At 39.5% G+C, this 27975-nt stretch overlaps 1 protein-coding gene across 4 annotated transcripts; it reads right to left on the reverse strand.

Moving 5' to 3' along the window:
* LOC146504081 (von Willebrand factor A domain-containing protein 5A-like) lies at nt 1-27952 on the reverse strand. Of its 4 annotated transcripts, XM_085131175.1 has the most exons (23): nt 26558-26711; nt 24029-24140; nt 21796-21843; nt 20976-21178; nt 20658-20880; nt 20361-20527; nt 20163-20277; nt 19863-20038; nt 19672-19760; nt 19433-19577; nt 18139-18218; nt 17934-18048; nt 15393-15551; nt 15212-15315; nt 9508-9728; nt 6720-6740; nt 5725-5766; nt 5400-5429; nt 3371-3415; nt 2907-2939; nt 1691-1836; nt 406-529; nt 1-293 (listed from the first exon to the last, which is right to left on the reverse strand). In XM_085131175.1, the coding sequence occupies exons 3-23, from the start codon at nt 21836-21838 to the stop codon at nt 214-216; spliced, it is 2361 nt and encodes a 786-aa protein (XP_084987301.1). In that variant the 5' UTR covers nt 21839-21843; nt 24029-24140; nt 26558-26711; the 3' UTR covers nt 1-213. The 4 variants fall into 4 exon arrangements, with proteins under 4 accessions (XP_084987301.1, XP_084987300.1, XP_084987302.1 ...); XM_085131174.1 differs by lacking the exons at nt 24029-24140; nt 26558-26711 and adding an exon at nt 27933-27952; XM_085131176.1 differs by lacking the exon at nt 24029-24140 and having other exon boundaries at nt 5725-5763.
* Nucleotides 27953-27975: the final 23 nt, after the last annotated feature.

A 27975-nucleotide genomic window follows, 5' to 3' on the forward strand; every position in this document is an offset into this window, starting at 1 on the left:
TTTCTAATCTTTACAGTATATTATGGGTTTTCAGATCATTCTGAACATTAAAGTCAAATTTGGCTCAAATGTAAAATAACATTTTATAGTCAAAGAACAGTTCTGTTTTTATAACAATTATAAAATGTTAGATTTCACAAAGCAACACCAAGTCAAATCCAGTATGGTGTAAGTAGAAATGCTTCTGTTCACCAATCCACTTTCAGAAAACCCTCATAGGCCCAGAGCTTCCTTCTTCACACTGCAGCCCAACAGGACATTTCCAGCATCCACACACTCTCTCACACACGGTGCTGAAAACACAACACAGACATTAAAGCAATGAATGTATGGGGGGGGGGGGAAGTAGATTGTAGCATGAAACAATTTTTAAAACATTTTATTCTTTAATTAGCGTGTTACTACCATTCTGAGCACGAAGCCATGAGGCAGCCTTCATAGCCAGAAGCTCCCACTCGTCCTTTGCATCCATCTTGAAACCATGAAGCCAGATCAGAGCCAGAATGGTGGCCCACACTTCACTGTTGGCCTAATTCACCAAATCAAAGACAATAAAATAAAACACATAAAAACATGCTACATGATTTTACTTTCTACAACCAGTAGTATTAGTTATTCCTGGCTGCTTACTAGTCACAAGGGGTCACCAAGTTGTGTAGCTCTGCATATTTGATTTGGCAGATTATTACACTGGATGCTGTTCCTGATGTAATCCCAAAGGAATTTCTGTCTAGACGTGTGATTACCACCAGTGTTTTAGCTTCTGATATACAGATGTTTATTTTCAAGGCCTACATTTAGTTTGACTTTATTGTCATTTGTTTTTTGTTGTGTTTTTAATTACATCATGTGTTTCTGTTCAAATCATGGAACATGAGCACGAAGCATCCGATTTACAATAACTAACCCTTTTTTTGTGTGTGTGTCCCGTTTGGATCTTTAGCCATCAGAATTGTTGTCTTAAGGCCAAGAAAGATGCCAAGTGGATTTATTTTACCAAGTGGATCATCATGGCCTTGCCATATTGGTCCATTTGATTGACCTTTATTATAATTATGAATTTATTTTATTTTCGGTTGCTACAAACGGGACAGACATGACTGGGGGATAGGACAGGGAGAAAGAATGAAAGAAAGAGAGGGAGAGAAAGAAAATCAGAGGGGAGAAGAGACTGTGAGAAAAGGGAGAAGAAAGAAAGAAAAACAAACAAAACACCTGGATCACCTGTATGGAGAAAAAAACAGAAGAGAAAGCAAACAAAAAAAGAGCAACATAATAAAAACAGCACCATCACAATAAACTAGCTAGCAGTAGATAACAGTAGACACTAAATATTAAACGATATTGTGCAGCACGCAAGATAGACAGTGCACAATGTGCTTTGAGGCAGCAGCCAAGAAAGGTGTAGTCCGCGTCTGTGAACACCCGTGTGTACACCTGTGTGCACACCTGTGTGGATCAGCATGCTTGTATTCCAAAGGTTTCTCCATGTAACGATCTGCTAGGGAGTGTGGGGAGCCATAGCCCCGTCCCCCAGGGCATGAAGCAGGTATGGAGGAGATCCAGGCCCCAGATATCCAGAGGCCCCAGAGTACGAGGACCCGAGGAGGACCACCAAAAGGGGGGGAACCGTGCCACCCTACAATAACTAACATTTAGTGTGTTATTATTTAAAATGAAAACAGTCCACCTTTTCAGGCTTTGACTTTTCCACCTCCTTGTTGGTCTTTCCCAGTGCAGTAGCCAGAGCTGGATCAAGCAGCCAGCAGCCAGACGCCCCCTGCAGGGAGACTAAGTGCAGCAAAGGGTCTCTGGGTGGCTGCTCGGGGGCAGCAACTGGAAAACCAAAAATGAAATAAAAACTAGACCCGATTATGGTGTTAGATGAGAAGACAGAACTCTATAAACCAGTGCATAAACCACCTTCTTGTAAACTATGCAACAAATAAACATTTATGTATTTGAGATCAACATCACAAATAAAAAGTTTTCAACAGTGTGAACTTATTAAAGAAAAATAAAAGCTGGCAATAACACGCCATCAATTACCGAGGTTTTAATGAATACCATCTGAAAGTAAGGGAGTTGAAAGCTTGATAAATTATGATGTAAAGTATGCGGTTCACATGCTTAACAGAGAAAATATATGGCCAATGAATTAAATTGTTTTGATCTGATTTATTGGAATACAAGACTAATTATTCAATGGCAGAAAACTGGATCTCATTATCTAAGCAACTGAACTAAACATTGTACAGTCACTTCCACTCGATGTTAAATTCCCTTCATGTCTACCAAGAATATACATGCTTTTTTTCTTATTTTATTCTAACCCTGCAATTATAACTGATGGGTTCACACACATTAAGAAAATAATAATTTCCAGAGGCACAAACAAACCTTGATATACATGATGTTCCAGACCACCATACCAACTCCTACATGTAACAGCTCATAATTTCCTCTGTGTCTAACCGTTTGTGTATTCACAGAAATGCCTAAATTACAAGTACAAAACATCGATTCTTACATTTATTAAAATTGGTTTTTCTGTATTTACTCTTTTTATTGCTTGCTCCTCTAACTGATGCATATGTATGAAGAAAAATGTGTTCAAAAGGATTGATCCATAAGCCTAAACCAAGCCTAAACCACACAAGTGTGTACAATGACTTGGGTGTGACTTTTGAAGACTCACACCAGCTTGAATTCACACACAAATACGAAGCAATCTGACCTCACCTAAAACTAATTTCAAAATGCGTACATCTGTACATCAATACGCATTTGCAACCCTTTTGAGACTACGTACTCTCTCTACATACATATGTTACTTATACACATACACACATGGAGGAACACACTATGTGATTACTACTGTATGAATAGAAATGTGTTTTACTTACCCATGTCATGTACAACTCCTCGAGAGATAGACTCTACATCACAAGGTTAAAATCATAAAACAAAAGAGGATGGCATGAGATGAAGACATTACATTTGATTTACTTAAGAAGAAATATCAACTTTCTTGCTTCTGAGGTTTAGTGACACATACATATGTATGTATATGTATATATACACATACATACCTACGTACGTACGTACGTACGTATATATATACACACACACACACACACACACACACACACAAATTAAAAAAAATAAAATACATGACTCAACCTTCACTTTCACTTTAAAGATACAGCCCATTATAACCGGCAGTAATAATGGTCTTATACATAAAGTACTGCATATTTCACATGTGAAATAAGTTTAAAAAAAAAAAAGAACATGATGGGTTTTTTTTCCACATGTACATCTACACATTTACATAGATGTTTAAATGTGTCATTTAGGTTCTATTTACCCTTGGTAGTTCTGTCACACTTCGCCATGGAGATGGAGTTACACACTATAATGTAAAAAAGAAAGAATTTAACACACGCACACAAAAAAAAGTTAGTACATTTCATAAGAATTTGCTAAGGAACACTAAATTGCTGATTTGTTGATATACAAATACAAAACAAATAGTATAAAAGTATTTAAGTGTATATCATTGTAACCTTTCTAATTAGAATCTTGATTTCTTGGAACAAATATTTTGAAGTCAACCTCACTTTTTGCTTTTAGATAATCTGAACATGACTCAGATATTCTGTCCTTTTATTCACATTCATCGGTCTTTATCTTTAAGGAAAGCAAATTACCATGAGAAAATCAGGTTAATATTTCATGTTAACATGTGATGTCTCCACATCATACTAAGTCTCACAGCAAGTTAAAACATTACTACAATATTTAAACTGTATTTAAATCTAAATGCTGATAAACATCACCTACATTTAAACATTCAAATTTTGGACACATTGACTTATTAAATGATCTCTTTCATTGTTTTTACTCTTTTGTGCAGGGAAGAAGAAATCACTGCTTTGTTGAAGGAGCCAAACATACACATACGGCCTTCTCTGAATCTCACAAAGGGATGGTATCTGTCACAGTTTTAATAGGGCCACATTTTAATAAGTTAGATTTCTAATTATTTACTAATTCAGAAAAATACGTTTCACATGGAAGGAATCGCAGCTAGATTATGATGCTTGTATGAAAATGTTGTGAAAGTTAGACATTTCATTTGCTGTTTAGATCAGTAAGTCAAGTTAAGCTTCTGAGGTCATTATCGTGACTTGCAGCTTGTCATAAATTGTACTATAAGTACAGTGGCTTGCAAAAGTATTCGCCCCCCTTGAACTTTTCCACATTTTGTCACATTACAGCCACAAACATGAATCTATTTTATTGGAATTCCACGTGAAAGCCCAATACAAAGTGGTGTACACGTGAGAAGTGGAATGAAAATCATACATGATTCCAAACATCTTTTACAAATAAATAACTGAAAAGTGGGGTGTGCGTAATTATTCAGCCTCCTAAGTCAATACTTTGTAGAACCACCTTTTGCTGCAATTCCAGCTGCCAGTCTTTTAGGGTATGTCTCTACCAGCTTTGCACATCTAGAGACTGGAATTCTTGCCCATTCTTCTCTGCAGCTTGTCCAGAGTCACCATGGGCCTCTTGGCTGCATTTCTGATCAGCGCTCTCCTTGTTCGGCCTGTGAGTTTAGATGGACGGCCTTGTCTTGGTAGGTTTACAGTTGTGCCATACTCCTTCCATTTCTGAATGATCACTTGAACAGTGCTCCGTGGGATGTTCAAGGCTTGGGAAATCTTTTTGTAGCCTAAGCCTGCTTTAAATTTCCCAATAACTTTATCCCTGACCTGTCTGGTGTCTAAATCCAATCGAGAATCTGTGGCAAGATCTGAAAACTGCTGTTCACAAACGCTGTCCATCTAATCTGACTGAGCTGTTTTGCAAAGAAGAATGCGCAAGGATTTCAGTCTCTAGATGTGCAAAGCTGGTAGAGACATACCCTAAAAGACTGGCAGCTGTAATTGCAGCAAAAGGTGGTTCTACAAAGTATTGACTCAGAGGGCTGAATAATTACTCACACCCCACTTTTCAGTTATTTAGTTTGGAATCATGTATGATTTTCATTCCACTTCTCACATGTGCACCACTTTGTATTGGTCTTTCACGTGGAATTACAATAAAATTGATTCATGTTTATGGCTGTAATGTGACACAATGTGGAAAAGTTCAAGGGGGCCGAATACTTTTGCAAGCCACTGTAAAAGCTTGCACATCTTTAATTGCTGACTAAGGAATCAGCCAATTACAACAACTGTCAAAACAAATACTGCAGCAACTGTGTAGTTAATGTTTGACATTTAACATTTCAAATAAGTTCAAATACAAATATGTTGGTTTCTTTGTTTTTATTCTCAGAAATGTGTATGTGTGTAGATGTGTGTTGTCACTCAGCTTTTACTTACTAATAGCGGATGGAGCAGCATCCATGCACACTATATTTACAAAAAAAAAAAAAAATCAGGGTGAATGATTACAACAGTCTGAACAACACTGCTTTAAAAATGTATAAATCAATCAGTCAATCAAACAGACTGAGGTTATCAGATAAAAGCCTTCACTTTGGGACACAGCCCATTACAAAGGTTATCCAAGCAAATATTGCAGCTGTTTGCATACAGTATTGCACATCTAATATTTCAAAAAAGTTAACAACTTAGTCCTTTTTTTTTTTTTTTTTTTTTAAAAACGCACAAATATGTGGTGTATTGTCAGTCACTTTTTACTTACTCATGGGCACTCGAGCACACATTGGCCTGGCCATCTTCCCTATTATGTAAACAAACGAATAGGTCCAGACATTTAATTTCATACTTTTTAACATTCACAGGCTGATATACCAATGCAACACAAATAGTACAAACAGTGTTCAAAATATATACAATGCCTATCTGTTCAGTCTGGTTATTCCGTTTTCATGTCGTAACGTTCCTGACATTTCTACATAAGAAACATAAGTTTCCTCACCTGCATCCTGTTGTCTGATTGATCCCTGCTGTATTTACCTCTTGCTCAACACCTTGGTTTATACAACTTGTTAATTCCAATTTGTTCTCTAGTGTTTAGATTTTTTTTCCAGTTAATTTTTTTCTCATTTTGTGGTCATTCTGCATCAAGCACTGTGTGCCACAAAAATCACTCAGCCTCACTTCACCAGATTATAATAATTAAAAAAAAAAAAAAAAAAAAACCTAGAGGATTAGCCAACAATAATAAATAATTAAACTAGTAAAATAATTAAATTCTGATATAATACTACCTGTGAAGCACTGCAGTAATAAGTCGTATTTAAAGTGTAAAATATGTTCACCATTATTTTGAAGTGTAAACTCCCATGAAGACAAGATGAAACACATTAGGTCAACAACTGCATAAAAAGTTGAGTACTGACTTATTTACACTGTTTAGTTATACAGAAAAATAATACAAATACTACAACTATACTACAACAATACTAGCATTATTTAAAGTATATAAGATCTTCATGTGTTTAATCTGTTTTTTTCTGTTTTCATGGGAGATAGAATGAACTACTACTGGATTATAATATTACTGCAGAGCCTCACAGGTAGTATTGTAAGTATTAAAGATGTTCACTAATATTCCAAATATAACAAAACATTTCGAATAAGTTAAAACAGAAATATTTTGGCTTGTTTCTATTTATTGTTAGAAATGTATAGATGTGCAGATGTGTGTTATTCTGATATTCAACTTCTACTTACTACATGCCATGGCGAGGACACCTAGGATGTTAAAAAAAAAAAAAAAAAGTCAAATATTTCATAAGAATTTGTTAAAAAGAACTTGATGTTATTTTAGGGAAGTAGAAATATAACACAAACACTACAAACAGTATTTGTGATGTGATGCGATGCAATACAATACTGTGGAATTTCAGAACTTATTACTCTCACCTCCCAAATGTGTCTGCGAGTAAAGCTTAGTCTTATTGGTCGCTGCAGCATTTATAGCACTTGTTTATTATCCTTTAAGAGCCAGATTGCATGCTTTTAATTACCCATGGCTGCTTGAGCATACATTGGCATTGATTTACATACTAAACAAAATTTTAAAAACTGCTGCAAGATGCGCTGGGAAACAAAGTGCTGAACAGGAAGCTCAGTGGTCAAGTTGCTGATTAGGAGGCATCATGTGTGATCGAACGTTGTGTGGATCCGTGATGATGACTCCCCAGATGTTCTTGGAAATCTTCTGGGCCACAGCGGTGGCAGTCACTACTGTGACGACAGGGCCAGACAGCAGCTCTGAGCCTTCCGGGGTATACGCCAGGCTTTGGTGGACGTGGGCCGCACGCAGACTCTGCTCCACCAAGCCCTGGTTTCCCCTTGCACATTGTTGGAGGCGGAGCGGGTGGAGGTTAGATGTGTGCATGGGGACAGCCACAAATATCCCATAGTGCCGCTGCGTATTTAAGTTAAGGGAAACACACATAGAATAAAGGCTGCAGTTAGTTGGCATCTGTCGCATCCCTGACTTTGGGGATGAATTGGCTGAGATTTAATAAACTTTTGGGCCAGTATGTCAGGATGTGATCATGATCAGTAGTAGCTTGTAGTGTCTGCGTGGTGCTAAGTGGTGACGCGGGGTTGTCCAACGCTGACTCCTGGGGAGAAGAAGTGGTGGGTCCTTTTCATGAGGCCCCGCCTGAGTGGATGATTCGCCCCACAGAAGATTTTCCACTGGAGCAGTCTCGTGACGACACCCTACGCTCAGCCTTTGACCAAGATAGTAATTGATGGTCACTTGGTGTGCCCTAAAGCCTTGTGGCCCTACCCGTACTTTGTATCATTGAACGAGAGAGCCGTGACACTCGCACAGAGGAGGAACACACCCAGTTGTTGGTGCTTAAAAGCCACCGAGATGCTGAAAATGGGGTTAATAGAAAAGTTGCACGGCACATAATGTACGAAATGTCACGGTTTGAGGCCTACCCCATGGCCTGGGTCGACGAGTTTCTGGACGAGTTAGGCACTGCCAAAATTCTGCACGATGCTAGATTTAACCAAGGGCTACTGGCACATTCTCTTGTCTGCAGAGTTTAAGGGGGAAAAAAAAGCCTTCTCCACTGTGTATGGTTTGTACCAATTCTTCACACTTTTGTTTGGCTTGCCCAAAGCCCCAACCACTTTCCAGTCCCCCATGGACTGGGTGGGGCGGCCTCACCTAGATGATGTTATCATTCACAGTAACACCTGGGTGCACATGTGCAGCAGGTGGTTGCGGTCCTGGAGACTCTGCAGCAGGCAGGGCTCAGGGCAAACCCTGAGAAATGTGCATTTAGATGGAGGGATGTACAGCATCTGGGTTAGCACTTGGGGAGTGGGCAGGCACGTACAGATGGAGAAGACAACTGCCACTGTATCCTCCCCGCGCCCCAAGACCTAAAAGGAGGTGAGGCAGTTCCTGGGCCTCGTGGGGTACCATAACCAGTTCATGCCTAGTTTCAGTCCTTTGACAGATCTCACCTGAAAGGGTGCCGCAGATCTGATCCAGTGGGTGGAGCAATGCCAAGCAGCATTTGTGCAGGTGAAAAAGGCTCTCTGTGGGGAGCTACTTCTCCACAAACTTTTCCCTCCCTTTCATCCTGCAGACGGATGCCTCGAACAGAAGGCTGGAGGACGCTTTGTCCCAGCAGGTAAGAGGGGTTAACCGCCTTGTTCTTTACATCAGCCGGAAGCAAAATACAGCATGTTGGAGAACGATTGTCTGGTAATCCGGTGGGCGGTCAATTCCCTTCGTTATTACCTCCTGGGGCTCTCGTTCGCACTCTGCTCAGACCACGCCCCGCTACAGTGCGCCTGGATCACTCGGTGGTACCTGACTTTACAGCCCTTTAAGTTCAAGGTGGTCCATAGGCCACAGATGGTCATGGACAATTTCCTCTCCCGTTTACACAGGGGGAGCCAGATGCGGCCTGGGCCTCAGTCAGACATTGGGATTGTGTGGCAGGGGTGTGGTCTATGGCTCCGCTGCAGTGGAAGGGTGGTGCAGCAGACTCCAGGGCCAGTCCCAGGGAGGCTGAAGTCCAGGTGGAGGGAATTAGGCTCACGGAGACTCTCACATTTTTAGTTATGCTGGGGAGCAGCAGAGAGAGGGCCAGCTGCAAGCTTTTGCAAAACATAAGGTGCCGAACAGGAGGATTGGTGGTCAAGTTGCAGAGGAGGAAATAGTGTGTGTGTGTGTGTGTGTGTGTGTGTGTGTGTGTGTGTGTGTGTGTGTGTGTGTGTGTGTGTAAAAGACAATTTAACTGTGTTTGAACGCTGTGTGGGTCCCTGGTGTTAACATCCATTTTGGAATCTTGATTCCTTGCATCATTTTTTTGCTACTGAATCTTACTTTTTGCCTTAACCAACTTTTCTTTATATTTGTACTGTCTGTGACTCTTATGGTCTGCTTTTCAATATATCATTGTACCCCTTAATTCAAGTCTATCTTCATCTTCAGTCTGTGCCTGACAGAGTTTTATTTTTTCTTTTGAAATAAACTCACGGGGTGTTGGAATATTTCTGCGCACAAGAGGTCCTTGAATCATTTTGCTGTCGTCTTTGTTGACAGCAATGAAGGCAGTGAAAGAACTGCTCACTCCTGATTGGACACTGAGCTTTACCACCTTCTCCTTCACTCCTCCATCTTGCTGTCCTCTGTTCTCTCTCTCATCCATCTCCAGGGAGCGAATCAGAGTCCGAGCACCCAACCTGTGGACTGTTAGCCTGCAGACAAGAAGGCACAGAACCACAATAATTTCCTTTCCATCCATTTCCTTTTCATCACTTTAAAACACAAACAAACTTTTTCGGCATCACCACAATTGACATAGTTCCTTGAATGTTCCTTCTTTATCTCATCCTCTACTAGTAGCTGATTTTACCTAGACTTATCTGTGTTTTTGGTAATTAATATATCTCTTTTTGTAATTTTATCTCCTTTATAAAAGGACCTCTCCTGCCGAAGATAATGTGCAAGTGCATTTGCTAATAGACAGCTTGGTACTGGATAAAATAGTATATCACCACAAAAGAAAATTTAAACCACGCCCAGTCGGGATAGTCAAACAAATCTCTCAGTCTTCACTTCAGAACAACTTTGTACTCACGTTTACCTTTCAAACAAACAGTACTGTGATGTGACAAAACCAGCCAAAGCTAACAAAAGTATAATTTCTCCTAAAATTGCAGTTTCATGCTCCCAACTTTGCAGGAACAATTTGGGGATAACCCCTCGCTGTTCTAGAATGACTGTGCAACAGTGCACAAAGCGAGGTCCATAAAGACATGGATGAGCGAGACTGGTGAGAACTGACCTGCACTGAGTCCTGAACTCAACGTGATCGATGTGTGACCTAACAAATGTCCTTTTGGAAGAATGAACAAAATTTACCAAATCGGTATACCCATATCTGTGTATTCAAAGGAGCTTGCAAAGAAAAGCGTCTGGACTTCTTTAAGTTGCTTGAAGACGTTTCACCTCTCATCCGAGAAGCTTCTTCAGTTCTAAGGTCAAATGGTGGGGAGTCCCAGATGTTGTGCCATGTGCAACATAGACAAATCTCTATGAGACAAAACTCCAAAACACATACTTAACAATGTGGTGTATGCTGTACAGTGCAGCGAGGAATGCCCAGACCTCTACATTGGAGAGACCAAACAGCCGCTTCACAAGCGCATGGGACAACATAGAAGAGCCACCTCCACAGGACAAGACTCAGCAGTCCATCTGCATCTAAAGGATAAAGGACACTCTTTCAAGGATGCCAATGTTTACAATTTGGACAGAGAGGACAGATGGTTTGAAAGAGGAGTGAAAGAAGCCATCTATGTCCACTGTGAGCGACCATCTTTGAACAGAGGTGGTGGTTTGCAACACCAACTGTCTGCCATCTATAATCCAGTTTTGAGTTCCCTCCCCAGATGCCTTAACGCCCACTCACATCCTGGGCCATCTGACCTCAGGAATTCGCATGATAAGGTGGGGCCAGGTTTCACAATGAACTCACTCGAAACTCTGGCTGATTGGGACCCACACCCAGTTTCACACCTTGGCTCAGACGATTAGAGGATCATCAGGAGGTCCTTTTGTCCCTCTGTGGGGGGATACTCCCACTAGGTTTATATCTGGGACTCTCCACCATTTGACCTTAGAACTGAAGAAGCTTCTCAGATGAGAGGTGAAACGTCTTCAAGCAACTTAAAGAAGTCCAGACGCTTTTCTTTGCAAGCTCCTTCGACGACCTGGATGACTGAGAACCTTCACAGACATATCTGTGTATCTTAGTCTCTGTGTCACTCTAACTTTGCTGCTTTGTTGAGGGAAAGGAGTCTGTACCTTTGAGTCAGATAAGTAGCTGTGGCAAAATACTCCACACGGTCGCCTTAATTTGATCATAAGAAATTTAGAAAAGCTCAGGCTGCAGCACAGAAGTTGCTATAGTCAAGGAAAGCTACGATAAGCTGGAAGTGAGTCAAACATTGATTACATTGGTAGTTGATTATTAACAATACTATTGTATGCATGTTTTCAGGACCTTGAAAAATATGCATATATTCTATCTGTGCAGGACAATTAGTGATATTTTTGTTTTAGTAGTACAACCGGTCGTATTTGCTCAATCCAATTTGAAAGTAAAATTAAAGAGCATACTCAAACATTTTTAATGTCTGAATCCAAGATTAATGGATCCTGATTCATTTTGAGGTTAAGCGTTTCACATAAAAAAAGAGAAAAAAAAAAAACCAGGGTTGACAGAGCATTTTTCAAAGAAACATATCTTGAGTAGTACTTCAATTTTGAAGTGAAATTTTCACAGCACTCATTATATGTGCCCACACCATAACATTTTTATGAAAATCGTAGACGGATAGGCAGAAGTCCCGTGTTGATTTTATGGAGTTACCCATGTATTCACTGAGCTGGGCTTGGTTTTACTGGCTGTGTGAAATTTGAAGTTACTTTGGAAACATTTTTTTTTCGTACTTTGAGAAGTACAAAAAGAATAAATCAGCTTAAGAGATCCCTGAGCTTTGCTTCAGTTAAAACAAAAACTGGACCCATTTCCTAGACTTCAGTGTTGTAGTATTTGTTTTGGATATAGATATAATTAAAATAGTTTTAACAGGAGTTATAGTAAAGAAAGGCTGCAGCTTAGCAAAAATCCCCAAGGTCACTTTGATAGGCAGTATAAATTATTATAATTTGCAATTAGCCAGTTAATTTAATTCAATTTGGATATAAGCTTAAAAATATTAGAGAAAAAATAATGACCAGATGCTTCCCATGAGCAAGCACTTGGCAACAGGAGGAAGGAAAAGTTTTCTTTAAACAAGAATAAACCTTGCAGAACCAGGGTCATGGAGAGTCAATCGTCTGTTGAGACTGTTTGGGGGTGAGAAGGAGGCAGACAGAGAAAGTGTGAGAGAGAGTGAGAGTTAGTACTTTTAGTACTCTCACTGCAGTGTTTTCGATTAACTGAAGGTTTTTTTGTGGAGCTTTTGCAGTGATGAATAATAATGAATTACAATAGTCCAACCTAAAGCAATAAATGCTCTAATTTTTTTCATTAACAAATTTCTCAGCATCACTTTGAGACAGGATGTTTCTCATTTTAGACATATTGCACAAATAAATGAAAATAGTGCAAAATATTTGGTTGACATGTCAATTAAAAGATATATCAGATCAAAACTGGCTCCAGGATTCTTCACAGCCTTGCTGTAGCTCAAAGTAAAGCTATTAAATATCTGGTCAGACACAATGTTGTAAAGATTTTTAGGGTCAAAGACAAAGCTATTTCTTTCTTTGGCTCTCGGAGGAGGCGGACGCACTTTTTCTCCTCTCCCTTATCTTCCCTGCTAGTTCTTATGTCCTTGTCTAGTCTCAAGTCTTTTTTGTATTACTTTCCCTGGAACACTCTCTCACAGTCTGTGTCTAAAACCTAAAAGAGAATTATGGATTTGATCAACTGGTCTCTGAATGCTATTGACACCATTTAACGAGAAGTCTGGGCTCGGGAGAGCCCGAGTGCCCTGGAGGGACTTTCCCTGCCGGATACATGATGGACGGGTGGCAGAGGATCGTGTGCCTGGCGGGACTGTCGATCGAGGACGCTGAAGATATCTACCTATTCGGAATCATGATAACAAGGTTCTTGCTGATCGGAGCTGGCTTGGCCCTGGCTTATCAGAGAATTAAGAGAGCGGAACCGGCTGTTCAAACCCCTACAAGGCTGCACGCTGGGATTGGAACGACAGGTGCGGCTTCTCAGAAAGGGCTCACTGAAGGCAGCATGGTTAAGAGCTTGGAGGCGCTTACGACTGCAGTGAATGCTCAGAATAACACCTCTGAGCGTATGTATGTTGGATTACATCAGGAAAGAATCAACTCAGAACAACATCTCTGGGCGGAAGCTGGATTACATCTCGGATCAGTTGGCTGTGGTCGTGAGGTCTCAGAACCTGCTATGTGAGCAAAAGAGAGACAAGACCACGGAATAGACGGCTAATAACATCATGGAGAAACTCGCAGCTATTAACGGGAGATTGAGAGACCAGTGTCGGAGTGTTAAAAACAGCTTGAAATTCTCATGAGTTGTTTGCAAAAGAAAAATCACCATCATAATCCGGCTACCCCTTTGGCGCCAGCTGTGGGCTCAAGGCTGGAGCTGAACAAAAACTCCCTGATAACGACTGTGTTGAGTCTGTTCCTTCCCATTCCCTACAAGGCCACCTGGGTTGGCTGGAAGACCGTTTACTTAGCCTGGCGGGGCAAAGGACACTGTCTCAACTGAACTATGGACACGCACACACATACATATACTGATACTGATAAGCACTCACTGACGCATCACCCTCCCTATCCAACGCCACCTCCAACGCTTACCTCCCCCATGATGTGGACATCGGGTCAGCTGGAGGCACAGTCGAAGATTGATGAGATGATGATGAGATAGCCTTTATTTGTCAGTTGCAGGTCTTTTGCCCACAACCGAGATGACAGACCTTGCCGACCGTACATACAATACACAAACATCACATTGGGGAGACAGGTCAGGCTAGGTAGCGAGGAAAAAACAACAACATTCAATGTGTTACACATTCGATGTTGTTTGTTTTTCTCGCTACCTAGCCTGACCTGTCTCCCCAATGTGATGTTTGTGTATTGTATGTACGGTCGGCAAGGTCTGTCATCTCGGTTGTGGGCAAAAGACCTGCAACTGACAAATAAAGGCTATCTCATAACATCAGTTTAGTCTGAATTTAGAAGCAGGAAATTAGAGTTCACCAAGGTCTTGATGTCTTAAAGACATGACTGTAGTTTGATCTATTGATTTGTGTCACTGGGCTTCATGGAGACAATGTTAAGAAAGCAAAAAGAAATTTTAAGATTTTTAAAGAGAATCTGATAAACATAGATAACAGTGTGTTGAACTTACTGTAAAATGTAGGTGTTATTTTGCTATTTAAGTCCAAAATTGCTTTTTAAAGATAATGAAGCAGTATTGCCAGTGGCTATATTTTCAAGATCTATTATGGAATAAAGTTACCACTTACCTTTGTGCTATATTTTCTGTTTATATCACTCGCATTGACAGAGGATAGTGATCAATAGTCCAGACAGATGTACTGCGTCTTTCTCTACTTAACCCCAGTTATCAGGCTAAAGGAGTCCTAACAGTATCTTGCATAGATTCCTTTTTGCTTCTGACAGATTTGCCTCTAAAGGTCAGACAGACTATGTTTTCTTCTCTAAACAAACACTATGACTGTCATGCTTTACAAAATGAGGCACTGAGGGCACAAATTAGTTGTTGTTGGAGAGGTACCTGTGTGGGTCAAGCTGTTTGCTCTTCGTGTATTTTACAGTAAAAATGGCAGATTGTTGCACAGTACTTTTTTCACTTAAGGTCAAAAAATGTCTCCTTGATTTCCCAGAAACTGCGGACTGAGATTCCTCTGTCATGTCTAAATGTTTGTGATCAGTAATCATATACTATTAGATATTATGATACCCCTAATCCAAGAAAATAAGATTAGAAAAAGTGAAACATGTTTAAAACTAGACAAAAACCATTAGGTCTGTGTATTATTAACTGTTTTCTAGTAAGCAGAGGTAAATAGAGTTATGTTTCTGAAAATATTGTTTTAAATTCAACACTCGCATTTCAAAACAGAAGTGTGCTGTTTGTGTTCAACTGTTTTACCCAGTGTCCTTTGCAGGACTGAGACTGAAGTGCAGCTGGTTCTCAGAGGGATGACCTGCCAGGCTGTACTTCACCGTCACACAGCCCTCTGCTGCCTCTGAGCTCTGACACAGAATTAGAAGTCACGTTAATTACTGTCATCAAATACCTAAACAACAACATGAGAGGCTGCTGCTCCTACCTGTCCACTGAGCTGGGCATAAATCAGTGACCTCTGACCCTGGAAAAGTGCTGTGATTGGTGGAGAGAGGACAGTGACAGACACTTCCTTTGGTAAATCCCATGTGACTGAGACGTCGACCACAGCCGGCTGCAGAGCAAATCGCAGTGACTGCATCACCTGAAAAATAAAGAAAAACTCTCCAAATTTGCTGCTTCAGTGTTTAACTTGACATCATTACTTTTATTCTATATGTATAGCACTTCAGTTTTTGATTAACAACCACATATTAAATATTATTATGCATGTTTGAACATACACATAAACAGACACATAATCAACCTTACAGTCAAACATTTATTCCAACATACAAACTATGGCCCAAAATAGAGAGGAAAAGATTAAGGGAAAGTTAACCAATAAAAATGTGCTTTCATCAGTCGTTTAAAACAATTACAAAAATTCCTGATAAGCTGAAGACTATTCCAGGGTTTGGGCACCACAACCTCAAAAGTATGATCACCTCAAAGTCAGAGAGGAAAAAAAACCTATACGGCCCAGAAATGATCTGCTGTGTATCACATCTTTGGAAAGCTGAGTTCAGTTTCTGTTTCCACACCTGTTCTTAATGACGAAATCACTTAAATAGGAGCTGCATGACAAAGTGGAGTAGGCCAAAAGATATTCAGAAGCCAGATATCAAGCTGTGATCCAAGGAAATTCAGGGACATATGAGAAACAAAGTAATTAGATCTGTCAGTGTTGAAAGCCATTTGTAAAGCTGTGGGACTCCAGCGAACCACAGTAAAAGCCATTATCCACAAATGGCAATAACACGGGACACTGGTGAACAGTGATAGCAACAAATATTTCTGGCACAACTTCACCAACTTCCAAAGTGCATGGAGAAGACAAAGATCTGATGACACAGAGACTCCAGCGACGCTTAAGATTCTAGGGAACAACTTTATTAAGTGAACAACGTGTTTTGTCTTGTGGCCTTATCAGGGTTGTTGCAAAATGTCCAACAGTTAATGTATAAAGAAAAAATGAGGAAACAGAAAAAGATAGAAAAGAATTTCCAAGTGGACCAATTACAACTCAACAAATAAACCAGCTGACCAATTGACATTAACGAGGTGGTATTGGTTCATTGGTTAAGCTACAGCCAAAATAGATTCTGGACTAAACCACTACAAATTAAAAGGGAAGGGGCGGGAAATCCCAACATTTCTTAACATGATACATAATCAATATTGTACAGAAAAATGCAAATAACTTAATATAAAAAATACAAATTAAAAGCTAATATGAGTACAGGAACATTAAAAGAGCGCAAAGATGCAAAAATCTAGTTAAAAACATAGAAACACAAAAGTTCACAGAAACTCATTCATAGATAAATCCTCATTCATGCATGTAAAGTGTAAACTCCTTAAACAAAATATCAGGAATGCTTCTCTTTTTGTTCTGATAAAATTAATATTGCCACCTCTTCACTGGGTTTAATGTTGTTGCTGCTAAGGGTGGCTCAACCAGTTATCACAATCATTTTTATCACACAGGGCGATGTAGGTTTGGACTTTTTCCCCTTCAATATAAAACTGGTTAATTTAGAAACTTAATTTTGTGTTTACTTGTGTTATCTTTGTCTGATATTTAAATTTGTTTGATGAGCTGACATATTTAACTGTGACAAATAGACAAAAAATATAACATCAGGAAGGGGGAAAACACATTTTCACACCACTCTACATTGATTAATATGAATTCATTGATTAAATATGCAGAAAACCATTTGCAAGCAGTACCAGTGATGCCATCTAGTTTTGTATTCTGGTGATAAGAGTAGCATGATCAGTGGTATCAAAGTCTGCAGATAAGTCAAGCACGACTAAAATGAAATATTTTCCCTTATCCGAGTGCATAAGAATACCATTAGCAATTTTTTAATTAATTTATTTTTTTAATAAAGTTGTTTCAGTGCTGTGGTTTTGTCAATACCAGATTGAGAAGCAACAACTTTCTCAAAGACTTTGGAAATTGGCCCATAATGACCTAAAACAGTGGAATCTAAGGAGGGATGTCTTCCCTAGAGGAAAGACGCTGGGTAAGATGAACGGAATGATTTATAATAGAGAAAAGCCAAGGACAGATGACACGTAGAACCTGCTAATGAATTTAGGACAGACAATGTCCACTGGGCAGGAAAACGTGTGCAATAATGGGACTTATGGGACAAAAGTGTGTGAAATAATGTCAAGGAGATATGTTGAGAAAATTAGTTTAAACTCTGAGAAGAGAACTGATCAAGAGATTTGAGTCAGTTGAAGACACACAGACTTGATGCAGTCACTGGAATACATGGCAGGGGAAGCAGATTGAGGGAGATTAAGGAATCTGCTGATGGTGTCAAACAAAAATATTGGATTAAGTTTATTACCATTAGTCAAACCAGCAAAATAAGATGATGTAATATATTTTACAAGTTGGTGAAGTATGTTTAGTAAGTCCTTCATATAGTGTTATTATCCTCCTTCATAATTGTGTTAAATGTCTTACTTTTGGTTGCATCCTGTCAGTCCCTGTGATGAACTGAGCGTGACCTCCTCCTTCTTTGGCCATCCCATTGATGAGAGCAGAGCTGGCCCCTTCCCCAATCCCAAAAGAGAAACACCTGCAATACAACAGTTTTCTCTGAGTACACAGTGCACATGTTGGACATTCTGGAAATTGTGTAGATATAGTTGTGTTTTTGTGGTTTCACCTGTGAGAACCTGAATTAGTCTTCACCAGATCTATCACTTCTTTGGTGTTCCCCACCTCTCCATCAGTAAAGATAAACAGCTAGAGAGGAGAGTTGGCACAAAAGGACATAATAAACAAAAGACCCACAAACACACAGCTTGTTCTGAGAGCTGAGTTAGGTTTCAGATATGGTAATTGGACTGAATCTTATTAGAGGTTTTTTTTTTTTGCCTGTCCCATTTGATTCTTTAGCCATCAGAATTGTTGTCTGAAGGCCAACAAAGATGCCCAACGGATTTATCCAAGTGGATCATCACGGCTTTGCCATATTGGTCCATTTGATTGACCTTTGTTGTTATTATTTATTTTATTTTCAGTTGTTACAGACGGGACAGACATGGCTGGGAGATAGGAAAGGGAGAAAGAAAGAGAGGAAGGAAAAGAAAAACAGAGGGGAAGAGGGACAGTGAGAAAGGGCACTTAAAAAAGAAAAAAAAAAATTTCCTGGATTACCTGTTGAGAGAAAAAGAAAAAAAAAAAAAAAAAGAGAAAACAAGCAACTGGCAAAAAAAAAAAAAAAAAAAAAGAGAGAGAGATAGAGAGAGAGAAAAACATAATAAACAAAACACCATTGCTTTAGTCTAGCTAAGTGTAAATAACAGTAAATACTAAATATTGAATGTTGTTGTGCAACACGCAGGACCGACAGCGCACAATGTGCTTTGAGGTAGCAGCCAAGAAAGGTGTAGCTTGTGTCTGTGAACAGTGAACACCCGTTTGCACACCTGTGTGAATGGGCGCGCTTGTGTTCAAAAGGTTTCTCCATGTAACGATCTGCTAGAGCATGTGGGGAGCCATAGCCCCGTCCCCCAGGGCATGAATCAGGCATGGAGAAGAGTGCTTTTTTTTTTTTAAAGTGCTTTTTCTACTCTGCTTGAGAACTTAACTCTTCATACAACATGTCTCTTTCACATATTCACAAAAATGGGTGAATACAAGCACTTTGTTCTATGTCAAAGCACTTTTTTCTAGCTAATGTTTCTAAAGTCTCCAGTAAATTAATGTAAGCCAGTGTCTGTGTTACCTGTCTAAGCTGACTGGGAATGCAGGGCTGGTTGTAAGTACATTTGAAGGGCTCCAGGATCTTTTTCTATATCCAAGCACTTTCTATCAAGCATTTACTCGCACACATACTCAGTCTGCATCATGTGCATTGGGGCTCAAGAACACACTGGTGTGCAGCCAGTGATCGAACCACCAGATCATCCCCAACATGAGCCATAACCAGGAAAGTGTCGGACTGTGTGTGTTACCTGTCTTGGCTGATTGGGAATGCAGGGCTGGCTGTAAATATGTTTGAGGGGCTGCAGGATCTCCGTTCCTCCAAGATTAGCCTCCATCTGCTCAACTTTCTTCAGAGCCTCCTCCATGGTCTGCTGGCTGTACTCCACACTCTTACTGCCATCACATAAACACATAACCAAAACATCCATTCAGATATTAAAGACAGAAGGGCCTTTCTTGGGCTGACCGATATGAGGGAGAGACTCACGGGAAGATGTGTTCATATCCGGACCCAAAACTGTAAATGTTGAAATAGCAGCCCATTGGTAAGCTCTTCAACAGGAGCAGCAGAGTATCCTTAAGAGAACAGGATGGTGAGGGATGGAAAATATGGTGAGCCCACTGTGTGAGAGGAACACTATGAAAGATTTTCTGACTGTAATAACTTAATACAGATACCCTGGCACTGCTGATGCGAGTTTCCTGCTGCTTGCTGTTTGTGATAGGACAGCCCATACTTCCAGATCGATCCATTAAGAACACAAACTCTCCACATGAAGCCATTGAAGACATCACAGACTGGGGGAACTCAGGGTACAGACTCACCATCACCACTGGATCACCCATCAGAGAGCCTGAAAAATAAACAAATTTTAAAAATTACCTAAATTTGCTTTTCATTGTTTGTTCAAAAACTTAAAGAGTATAGATAATAAAATCTGTATTTGCAGACCAACTACTTCACTCATTTTCACTCACCTGGCTCAGCGGAGGCCTGTCCTGCCTCCACCACAGCAGTGGGCTGGTGGGCGTCTTTGTAATAAATCAGCAGTTCAACATCTCTGTCAAACTTGTGTCCTGCAGCCAGCTTGACCTGCACACCACAAACACATCCATATTTAGTTCTCAGTAATAAGTAACAACCACACACAGCAGAAACAGCAGCACTCTACCTACCGTGGCCTGGGTTTGATCAGTGTTGAGGTACTGCAGAGGGTCCAGGGAACAAGTGGACTCTACTTTAGAGATTGGACGAGGAGAGGACACTCGGGCAGAGAAAGACAGACTGTAGGGCACCAGAGAGGCTGGAACAGAAGTTACCTGGACTCCTGCACCTTCACTACCTGTACTTGACATTAGAGATAGTTGCAAATCACTGTGGTACATTTTTACTGGGACTCATGCTTGTTACAAGCATGATTGTTTTGTGATAAATATTTAACTAAATTAATAAGTGTTGGATGATTTTCCTACCCTGAGGCTGGTATCGAGGGTTGAGCACAGCAGGCAGACAGAACCTCAGACCATCATCAGCCTGCACAGACAGCTCAGTCACGTACTCCAACCTGATGGAGGCGCTCTCTCCTGGAGGCAGACTGCCCACACTCAGAGAGAATATATCTGGACTCTGATCACTCTCCTCCAATAGGAAGGCCTGCTGACCAGAGCTCAGAGCATCATCATAATCCTCACGAGCCTGAAGGACAGGTGACACATGTCAGTGACATTCACTGTGTTTATTTTTATTTTAAATCTTACTTATAATCAGGTTATATTTTCTCTCCAGCTCACCTTCTGTTTCTCCTTCACCTCAGCTACAATCTGTGTCTGTCCGATCTTAGCACTGAAATGACAGACAGCAGCATCTCCAGGCAGAGGGAAGACAAAAACAGCCTCTAATGGTTTGTCCTCCTTATTCTCATAGTTCAGGGTGGAGACCACTGTAGCCACATGGTCCCTCACCTCCAGCTCCACCTCAATGCTCTTCAGAGGAACTAAAAGAAACAGAACAATCATAAATACATAAACCATGCACAGTTTTAAAAATGGTTGTTACTTGTGTTACATTTCAGCCACACAAAAGTTAACCATTAAACCAAGCTGGTACTTAAACATGACTGTCCAGTGTTGCAAAGTTTGTTTGTTTATTTATATTATTATTCATTTATTTTATTTTGTTTGTTTCTTGTATCCATCATTTTTCTTCTGTGCTTTTGTATCACAAGGTTATACTCTGCATTAATCGTAGCCATATGCAGCAGTACACTACTGTCCAAGATGCATATGATCAACTTCACAGAGTAAGCTTGATGCCATCCAGAACTTTTCACCAGTGGGTGTGGGAGAAGCACAAGATTTTCTTATGTATACTTTGGTCAGCAGAAGGTGAAAATGGCCATGAACCTCAATGCAATTTTCATGTTGATAACCTAAAGAGCAAATGACCATCCAGCTATTGAAATGGGTTTGTTGAGTATTGTCTCAGTCATGGGGAAATAATCATTTATTATTATGAGCCACTACAAATAAAAAAAAGTCTTTACATTTGACTTTTAGATGAATGAAAAGAGGCTGCAGAGAAAACAGAAGCCCCTTTACTTTCTGTCAGTACCTGGTTCCTTCTGGAGAGTTAGCAGACCACAGCGGTTCATCATTGTACCTGTGAAACAAAAACATCTGAGGACTTAGTGTTGAAATAACATTCATCGGTGCTCTATGACAGTCTTTAGCTATATTAATTATATATATATATATATATATATATATATATATATATATATATATATATATATATTTATTAGGGGTGCAACGATACACAAAATTCACGGTTCGGTTCGGTTCGATACTTTGGTGTCACGGTTCGATATTTTTTTGATACAAAAAAAAAAAAAAGTTCATGCCTTTTTAATTTGTCATTTATTAAATTTTCACGGCACATTCTGCACCACATCTCTGTGCGTTCATCATTTGTTTGAAGCCAGCTCACCTCCTGCAACCACTTTTCTGAGAATACACGCTTCTTTTGTGGTTCGGACTCCTTCTGACATTTCTTTGGAGGCGGAGGTACATCACAGTAATTGCTTAAAGGAGCTTCTTCGACATCTTTAAGAGTTCTAAACAAATGTCTGTCCTCCTCCTGAAAATCTTATATACGCAAACAGGAGTTGCAACTTCTTATCTTGTGCGCGTTTTTTATTTTGACAGCGAATGTGCACCTGCGGACCACTTATGTGCAGCCCTGGTTATTTAGCTCGTCATATTGCAGCCACAGAAATTCGTTTGTCCATGAAACCATAAAGCTGCACTTTCTTTTTGCCTTATAGTCTGATTTGTCATAACTTGTGGTAAGCTTTTCTTTGGCTGTCACTGCTTCACCCTGACCTGTCTTATTTGGCTCAGCAGAACTAAAATATATATCCTGCTGCTTTTACACACGCACTCACTTAATGCTCAGCGATTCTCTGCGCGATCAACCTCTCACATGTTTAAGCTGCGGGAGATTTCACTTGTCATGTTTGCATAGTAAGCTAATGATTGATAAGACGATGTCAGAGGAATTGGTGCGCAAATTATCATCACTCACCAATCAGTGCTGTCGCTCTCTATACACAGTTCACGCGATTGCAAAGTGAAAGCAAAAAACAAGCGCAAATTGAAACGCGATTTCAATATGTCACATTGACAGTGGCTCACCGATGCCAATGACATAATTGCCCAGCTACATTTCCGAAAGAATGCAAAAGCATTGACATAGATTTTTCCTTCCTACGATAGGCCGACGGGCAGGGCAGAGAGATTTTGGTAGCCCGACTGGAAAAATCGCTGTATCTGATTGAGGAATCACTCATCTTTGGAAAAGAGAGTTTATTACAGAGAAATGGCTCTTTCCAAAATAAAAGCTATACTATACGCTTCTTCTGGGCTATATTCTCAGCAGCATATTAAACATATCAGGTCCCCATAAGGAGAATCATGTGCTAACGGCTGTCTAAATGACTCGGGTAAAGTTTGTAGCATGCCTGCTTGTTGTTTTTCTCTGCTTCCACTTGTCTTTGCACTAGGATGATGTCGGCATAAATGTGCAGTCATATTTGTTGTGTTCCCACTAGTGCTGTCAGCGTAAATCTGAAATGACGTTAACGCCACAACACGGCAAATCTCCGTTAACGAGCTACCGCGGATCGCCCCGTGCGTGGGGCTGGACGGCCAACACGTTAACGAGCTAACTGCGCTAACACACTAGTTCCTACCAATTTTTTCCCACCAAAAATTGAGCATTGCGTGGCACATCCAACATACTGTTTTACTTTAGTCCATGACTCGCTTACCTTCAGGGTCATACTCACATGAAAACCAAAATAGTTCCAAACGCCAGATCTGAATGAGGGTGGGGGAGGTTCAATTTGCCATGTTGCAAGGAGAGCTTAACTTCTGTCTCACTAGCTTGCCCTGCGCTCAGTGACTACTCCGCCTAGGCTGCACTGTCGAGCGCAGATCCACTGAGCGCTCAACACAGACAGCACCGTCAGAAGGAAAGTTGATAAAATAAATTAAAAATTTTGTATTGTTCATACATATGCGTACCGAACCGAAAGCACTGTATCGAACGGTTCAATATCGATACGAGTATCGTTGCACCCCTAAAATAAATATATATATATATATATATATATATATATATATATATATATATATATATATATATATATATATATATATAGGAATATTTCCAAATTAATCTCATCAGATAATATTGTGGTTATGGCCATGACAAATTTTGATGATCTGACTTCCAGTATTATAACTGTTTTTAATACTTATTGATTGAGGGTTAAAATTTTCACCTAGTTTTCCTCTGATCACAATGATAAACAATGACAGCAGGACCTCCTCTCAAAAATCCAAGTTGGAACCAACCATTACTTTCACTCTCGTTATCTTCTTCCTGTGATCAACCTCACCGAGTTTAAAAACAGCATGAATATCTCAGATTTAATGGTTAATTGTAGCCACACAGACTTTGCTTATGGAATCACATCATATACATATAAATCATTGTGAAACCATCTATATTACTACCCTAAGGTTGTCATGCAAGCATACAGAAATCTGATGTTACGCATAATGTACAAAATATCATTCATTTTGCAAAGTTATAAAACATGTTAATTAATTTGCTTGTTGCTTGCACTTTTATTCAATGTAGTTTACTCAAAAGCTTATTTACTATCCTCTGAACACAATGTGAGTTTTCAACAATATCAAGTACATATTAATTATGTTGTATTTATGACAAAATCTACCCTTTGTTATTTTGATGCCACATAAAAGAACTAAAGTATACACACACAACCATCCAACCCAGAAATGCAATCTGTCCAGCATCTGTGGGGTTTGCCCTAAGACGTCCTCCTGGTAGGACATGCAGGAAATACCTCCTCTATGCATCCTAAACATCAACTGTTTACACACCGAATGAGCAAAGAAGCGGAGCCATTAGTTGGGGGAGAAAGAGACTTTCGCTCTATAAATAATTTTGCATTTAAGAAAATAAAACTTAATATGGGATGTAAATACAAATTATTTGTTTTGTTGTTGTTTTTTCTGACAAATGAAACATGACGGATGAAACGAAAAGAAAAATGCAATTTCTAATAGAAAACAGTGAGCAGTTCATTTTGATAGACACTTATTTTCTTTTTCTTTACGATATTTATTATTTCTCATTAATAAGACAAAGTATTTTCTTATCCGATTACTCAATGGAATAATCGATAGATTAATAATCTATACCTACAGCCCTGGTTGAATTTGAGTAACTGTCTTTTAACTTCTCAGGAATTTTGCAGTTGATTGAGATGAAACTGAGTGTGGGTACGGTCACATTTAAGATTCCACTGAATTGTGAATTAAGAAGCACATTACCAGCGAAAGTGAAAAGAAAAATTAAAAAAAAACAAACAGCATGACTGGGGAAAACAATGGTCCTGGAGCTTTATTTCTCTTAACTTCCTCTGTGCGTTTGTGTGGGTGTCTCGATTAGCGAACAAGAAGATATCCAACGCTTTACGATAGGATAAGAGGCGGCTGGTTTGACTTGACCGCGGTTGTTCTGTGCGCGCTCATAAAAACGGGGTGGCTGGCGCATTAAGAGATTTAATCAGGTGAAGATGATTAAAAATCAGAATATGATAGTGACACGAATACTTGGAAATAAAGAAATACTTCTTTGTGCAGAAAATTTCTTCTCATTTTACACACAATGTTGAAATTAAAATATTGAGGTTTTTTTTAGTTTTTTTTATTTTATTTTAATGCTGAGTGCGCTCTCAGTACTGCTGTTTATTTCTAACGCCACATCTGCATATTAGAACTCTGAAACATTAAACATTTTAACATTACTAACCTGTAGACGCTTCGATTTGTTAACAAATCAAATCAATACGTTTTAAATAGATCAATGAAATACTCAATTCAATCAATAAAATTGACCAAATTGATCATTGTGTTGATTAAATTAGTATTCTTGAGTGCGTTCTGTGTTAGCAGCAGAATTTAAAAACTGCAAACTCTGAACATAACCTGCTCCTTACCAACACAATAGAGTGCGTTATAAAGAGTGCATGCTTTAGGGAGTGGTTCTCTTTTGTTTCTATCGTTCTGTATGAGCTCTGCATTTTAAAGAAGAAAACACTGCATTACTAATTTATCTGAATTCATTCAGCGATAATCCGCACACAAATAACAATGAATACACCTTGTAGTTGTCAGCACAGGGTGTGCCTGTGACTCATCATGCAGGGCAGCGCGCAGGCTAAACTTGTTTTGGTCAGCAATTAGAACCCGTTTAAGTTACTTAAAAATAAAAATATCATTCATCCTTTAAATCATCTAAACATAATTCTAATGACTCGACACACGTATCGCAAAAAAAAATGAATCTTGGCATCTACAAAGATTCGCATTAATGTGATCTGCCACTAGAAACATCTGGATTATGTTACCAGGCAGTGAAATGTTGGAAAACGCCATCAGAAAACACGAAAACCAGTTAAGCAGGAACACCGGGGACTTCTACGCTCTGATATGACTGTGCACCTACCTGCTAGTATGTGACACTTTCAGAATCTAAGGCAATAGTTCTTTTTCACTACACACAAAATTATGCAGTTTTGTGCCACTGAATAGTTTTGAAACTGTTTTGTCTGGGACCCGAAAACATTTTTAAAAGGCAGTAATGAAAACTGAAAAAGCAACCAATGACGTGACAATGAACTGACCGACAAGCTCATAAAAAATGGAATGGTTAAAATCAACACGTGAGATATGAAAATATGGGCGCCAGTGAAGAATGATGCGCAATAGAAGCTTACCTCTATTGATAGACGGGTGTATCGTGATAGGTTTACTGCACTCCTCTGTTCTTGTAGCAATGTTTACGCCACAAACAGCAGACTTTATAGAAAAAAGTCACTGCTACCGGGTACGTCCCATTTCCTTGTTTTTTCCACCAACCGATATGCACTGGGTGGGCGGAGCGTCAAATTGCAAAACATTTTTCTTTTGATTTTTTTTTTTTTAGAATTCCTTCTGTGGTGTACATTTTTACTTTGCAATAGCTCTGAAGTCCTGAAAGGTCTCACGCTCACACTCTTACACTAAAAATAATTGTACTTCCTCCTCCTTATTCTTTATTTTATGATGCAAGCTTTCATTAATCAGCACTAATAGGTTGTCTCCATTTAGTTGGCTCAATGATTATAGAACTAGTTAAAAAGAAAATTCAAAGAAAGTCAGATAACATGGCATAGCCATAGAGAGATGGAATGGTGGCCCACACTTCATTGTTGGCCTAATTCAACAAATCAAAGACAATCAAATGAAACAACTGTGCAAACACAATTTATCTCAAATACGTATTACCACTTTTTTGGTGTCTGATGAAAAGATATCTACATCACACTATGTAACCCTCGTTCCAAACAACATATTTATCACATAGATGACTGATCTGAGGCCCCGGGGACACCAACAATAATTTATTGGAAGAAGAAAGTTTATTATAGCATCAAAACATGTTTCTTTACAAATTATTTTACTTATCTAATTAATTTTATCCAAAGAAAAACAACAATCGTTATTAATTTTGCAACATTAAAATTAATTTACATATTTTATAAAACAAAACAATATTTTTCTATAATAAAACTTGTATCTTTTACACAACAAAATCATTCATTCAGTATAAAATAAATGCCAGCCCAGAAATGTAATCTCGCCAACATATACTGGGTTTGGCTTGAGCTTCCTTCACTTGGAGGGCATGCACAATACGGTTCCTTTTCATGCTGAGGGCCTACACGTTGGAAAACGCCACCAGAAAACACGAAAACCAGTTAAGCGGCAGCACCGCGGACTTCTCCGACCCTCTGCTAACTTCAAGACTTCGTCCCGACGATGAATGGCATCTCTTTGCTCTTGTGACAGAGTGACTGTGCACCCACCCGATTATATGTGACACTTTAATCGTTCCGTTTTGTGAAACTGCACAGGTTATACTGTGTGTTTTTGACTGTGATCCGAAAACATCTTTAAAAAGACAATAATGAATCCGGAAATAAAAAACGATGATGCGACATTAGGAATGAACTAACTCATAAAGAACGGAATGGTTAAGATAAACCTGTGAGATATGAAAGTGTGGCGCTGGAGACCGCTAGTGAAGAATGACGTGCGATAGAAGCTTACTTCAATGGACGGACCAATGACTGTAGAAAACAGACGTGTGTAT

This window comes from Neolamprologus multifasciatus, chromosome 14, assembly GCF_963576455.1.
Source record: "Neolamprologus multifasciatus chromosome 14, fNeoMul1.2, whole genome shotgun sequence".
In the NCBI taxonomy this organism is placed as follows: Eukaryota; Metazoa; Chordata; class Actinopteri; order Cichliformes; family Cichlidae; genus Neolamprologus; species Neolamprologus multifasciatus.

Coding starts and splice junctions, on each gene's coding strand:
- LOC146504081 (XM_085131174.1), bottom strand. CDS start 21,838: ATGATGAACCGCTGTGGTCTGCTAACTCTCCAGAAGGAACCAG. Junction 21,179..21,795: donor AACTCTCCAGAAGGAACCAG/GTACTGACAGAA, acceptor TGTTTCTTTTAG/TTCCTCTGAAGAGCATTGAG. Junction 9,729..15,211: donor AGTCCTGCAAAGGACACTGG/GTAAAACAGTTG, acceptor TCTTGTCTGCAG/GCTAACAGTCCACAGGTTGG.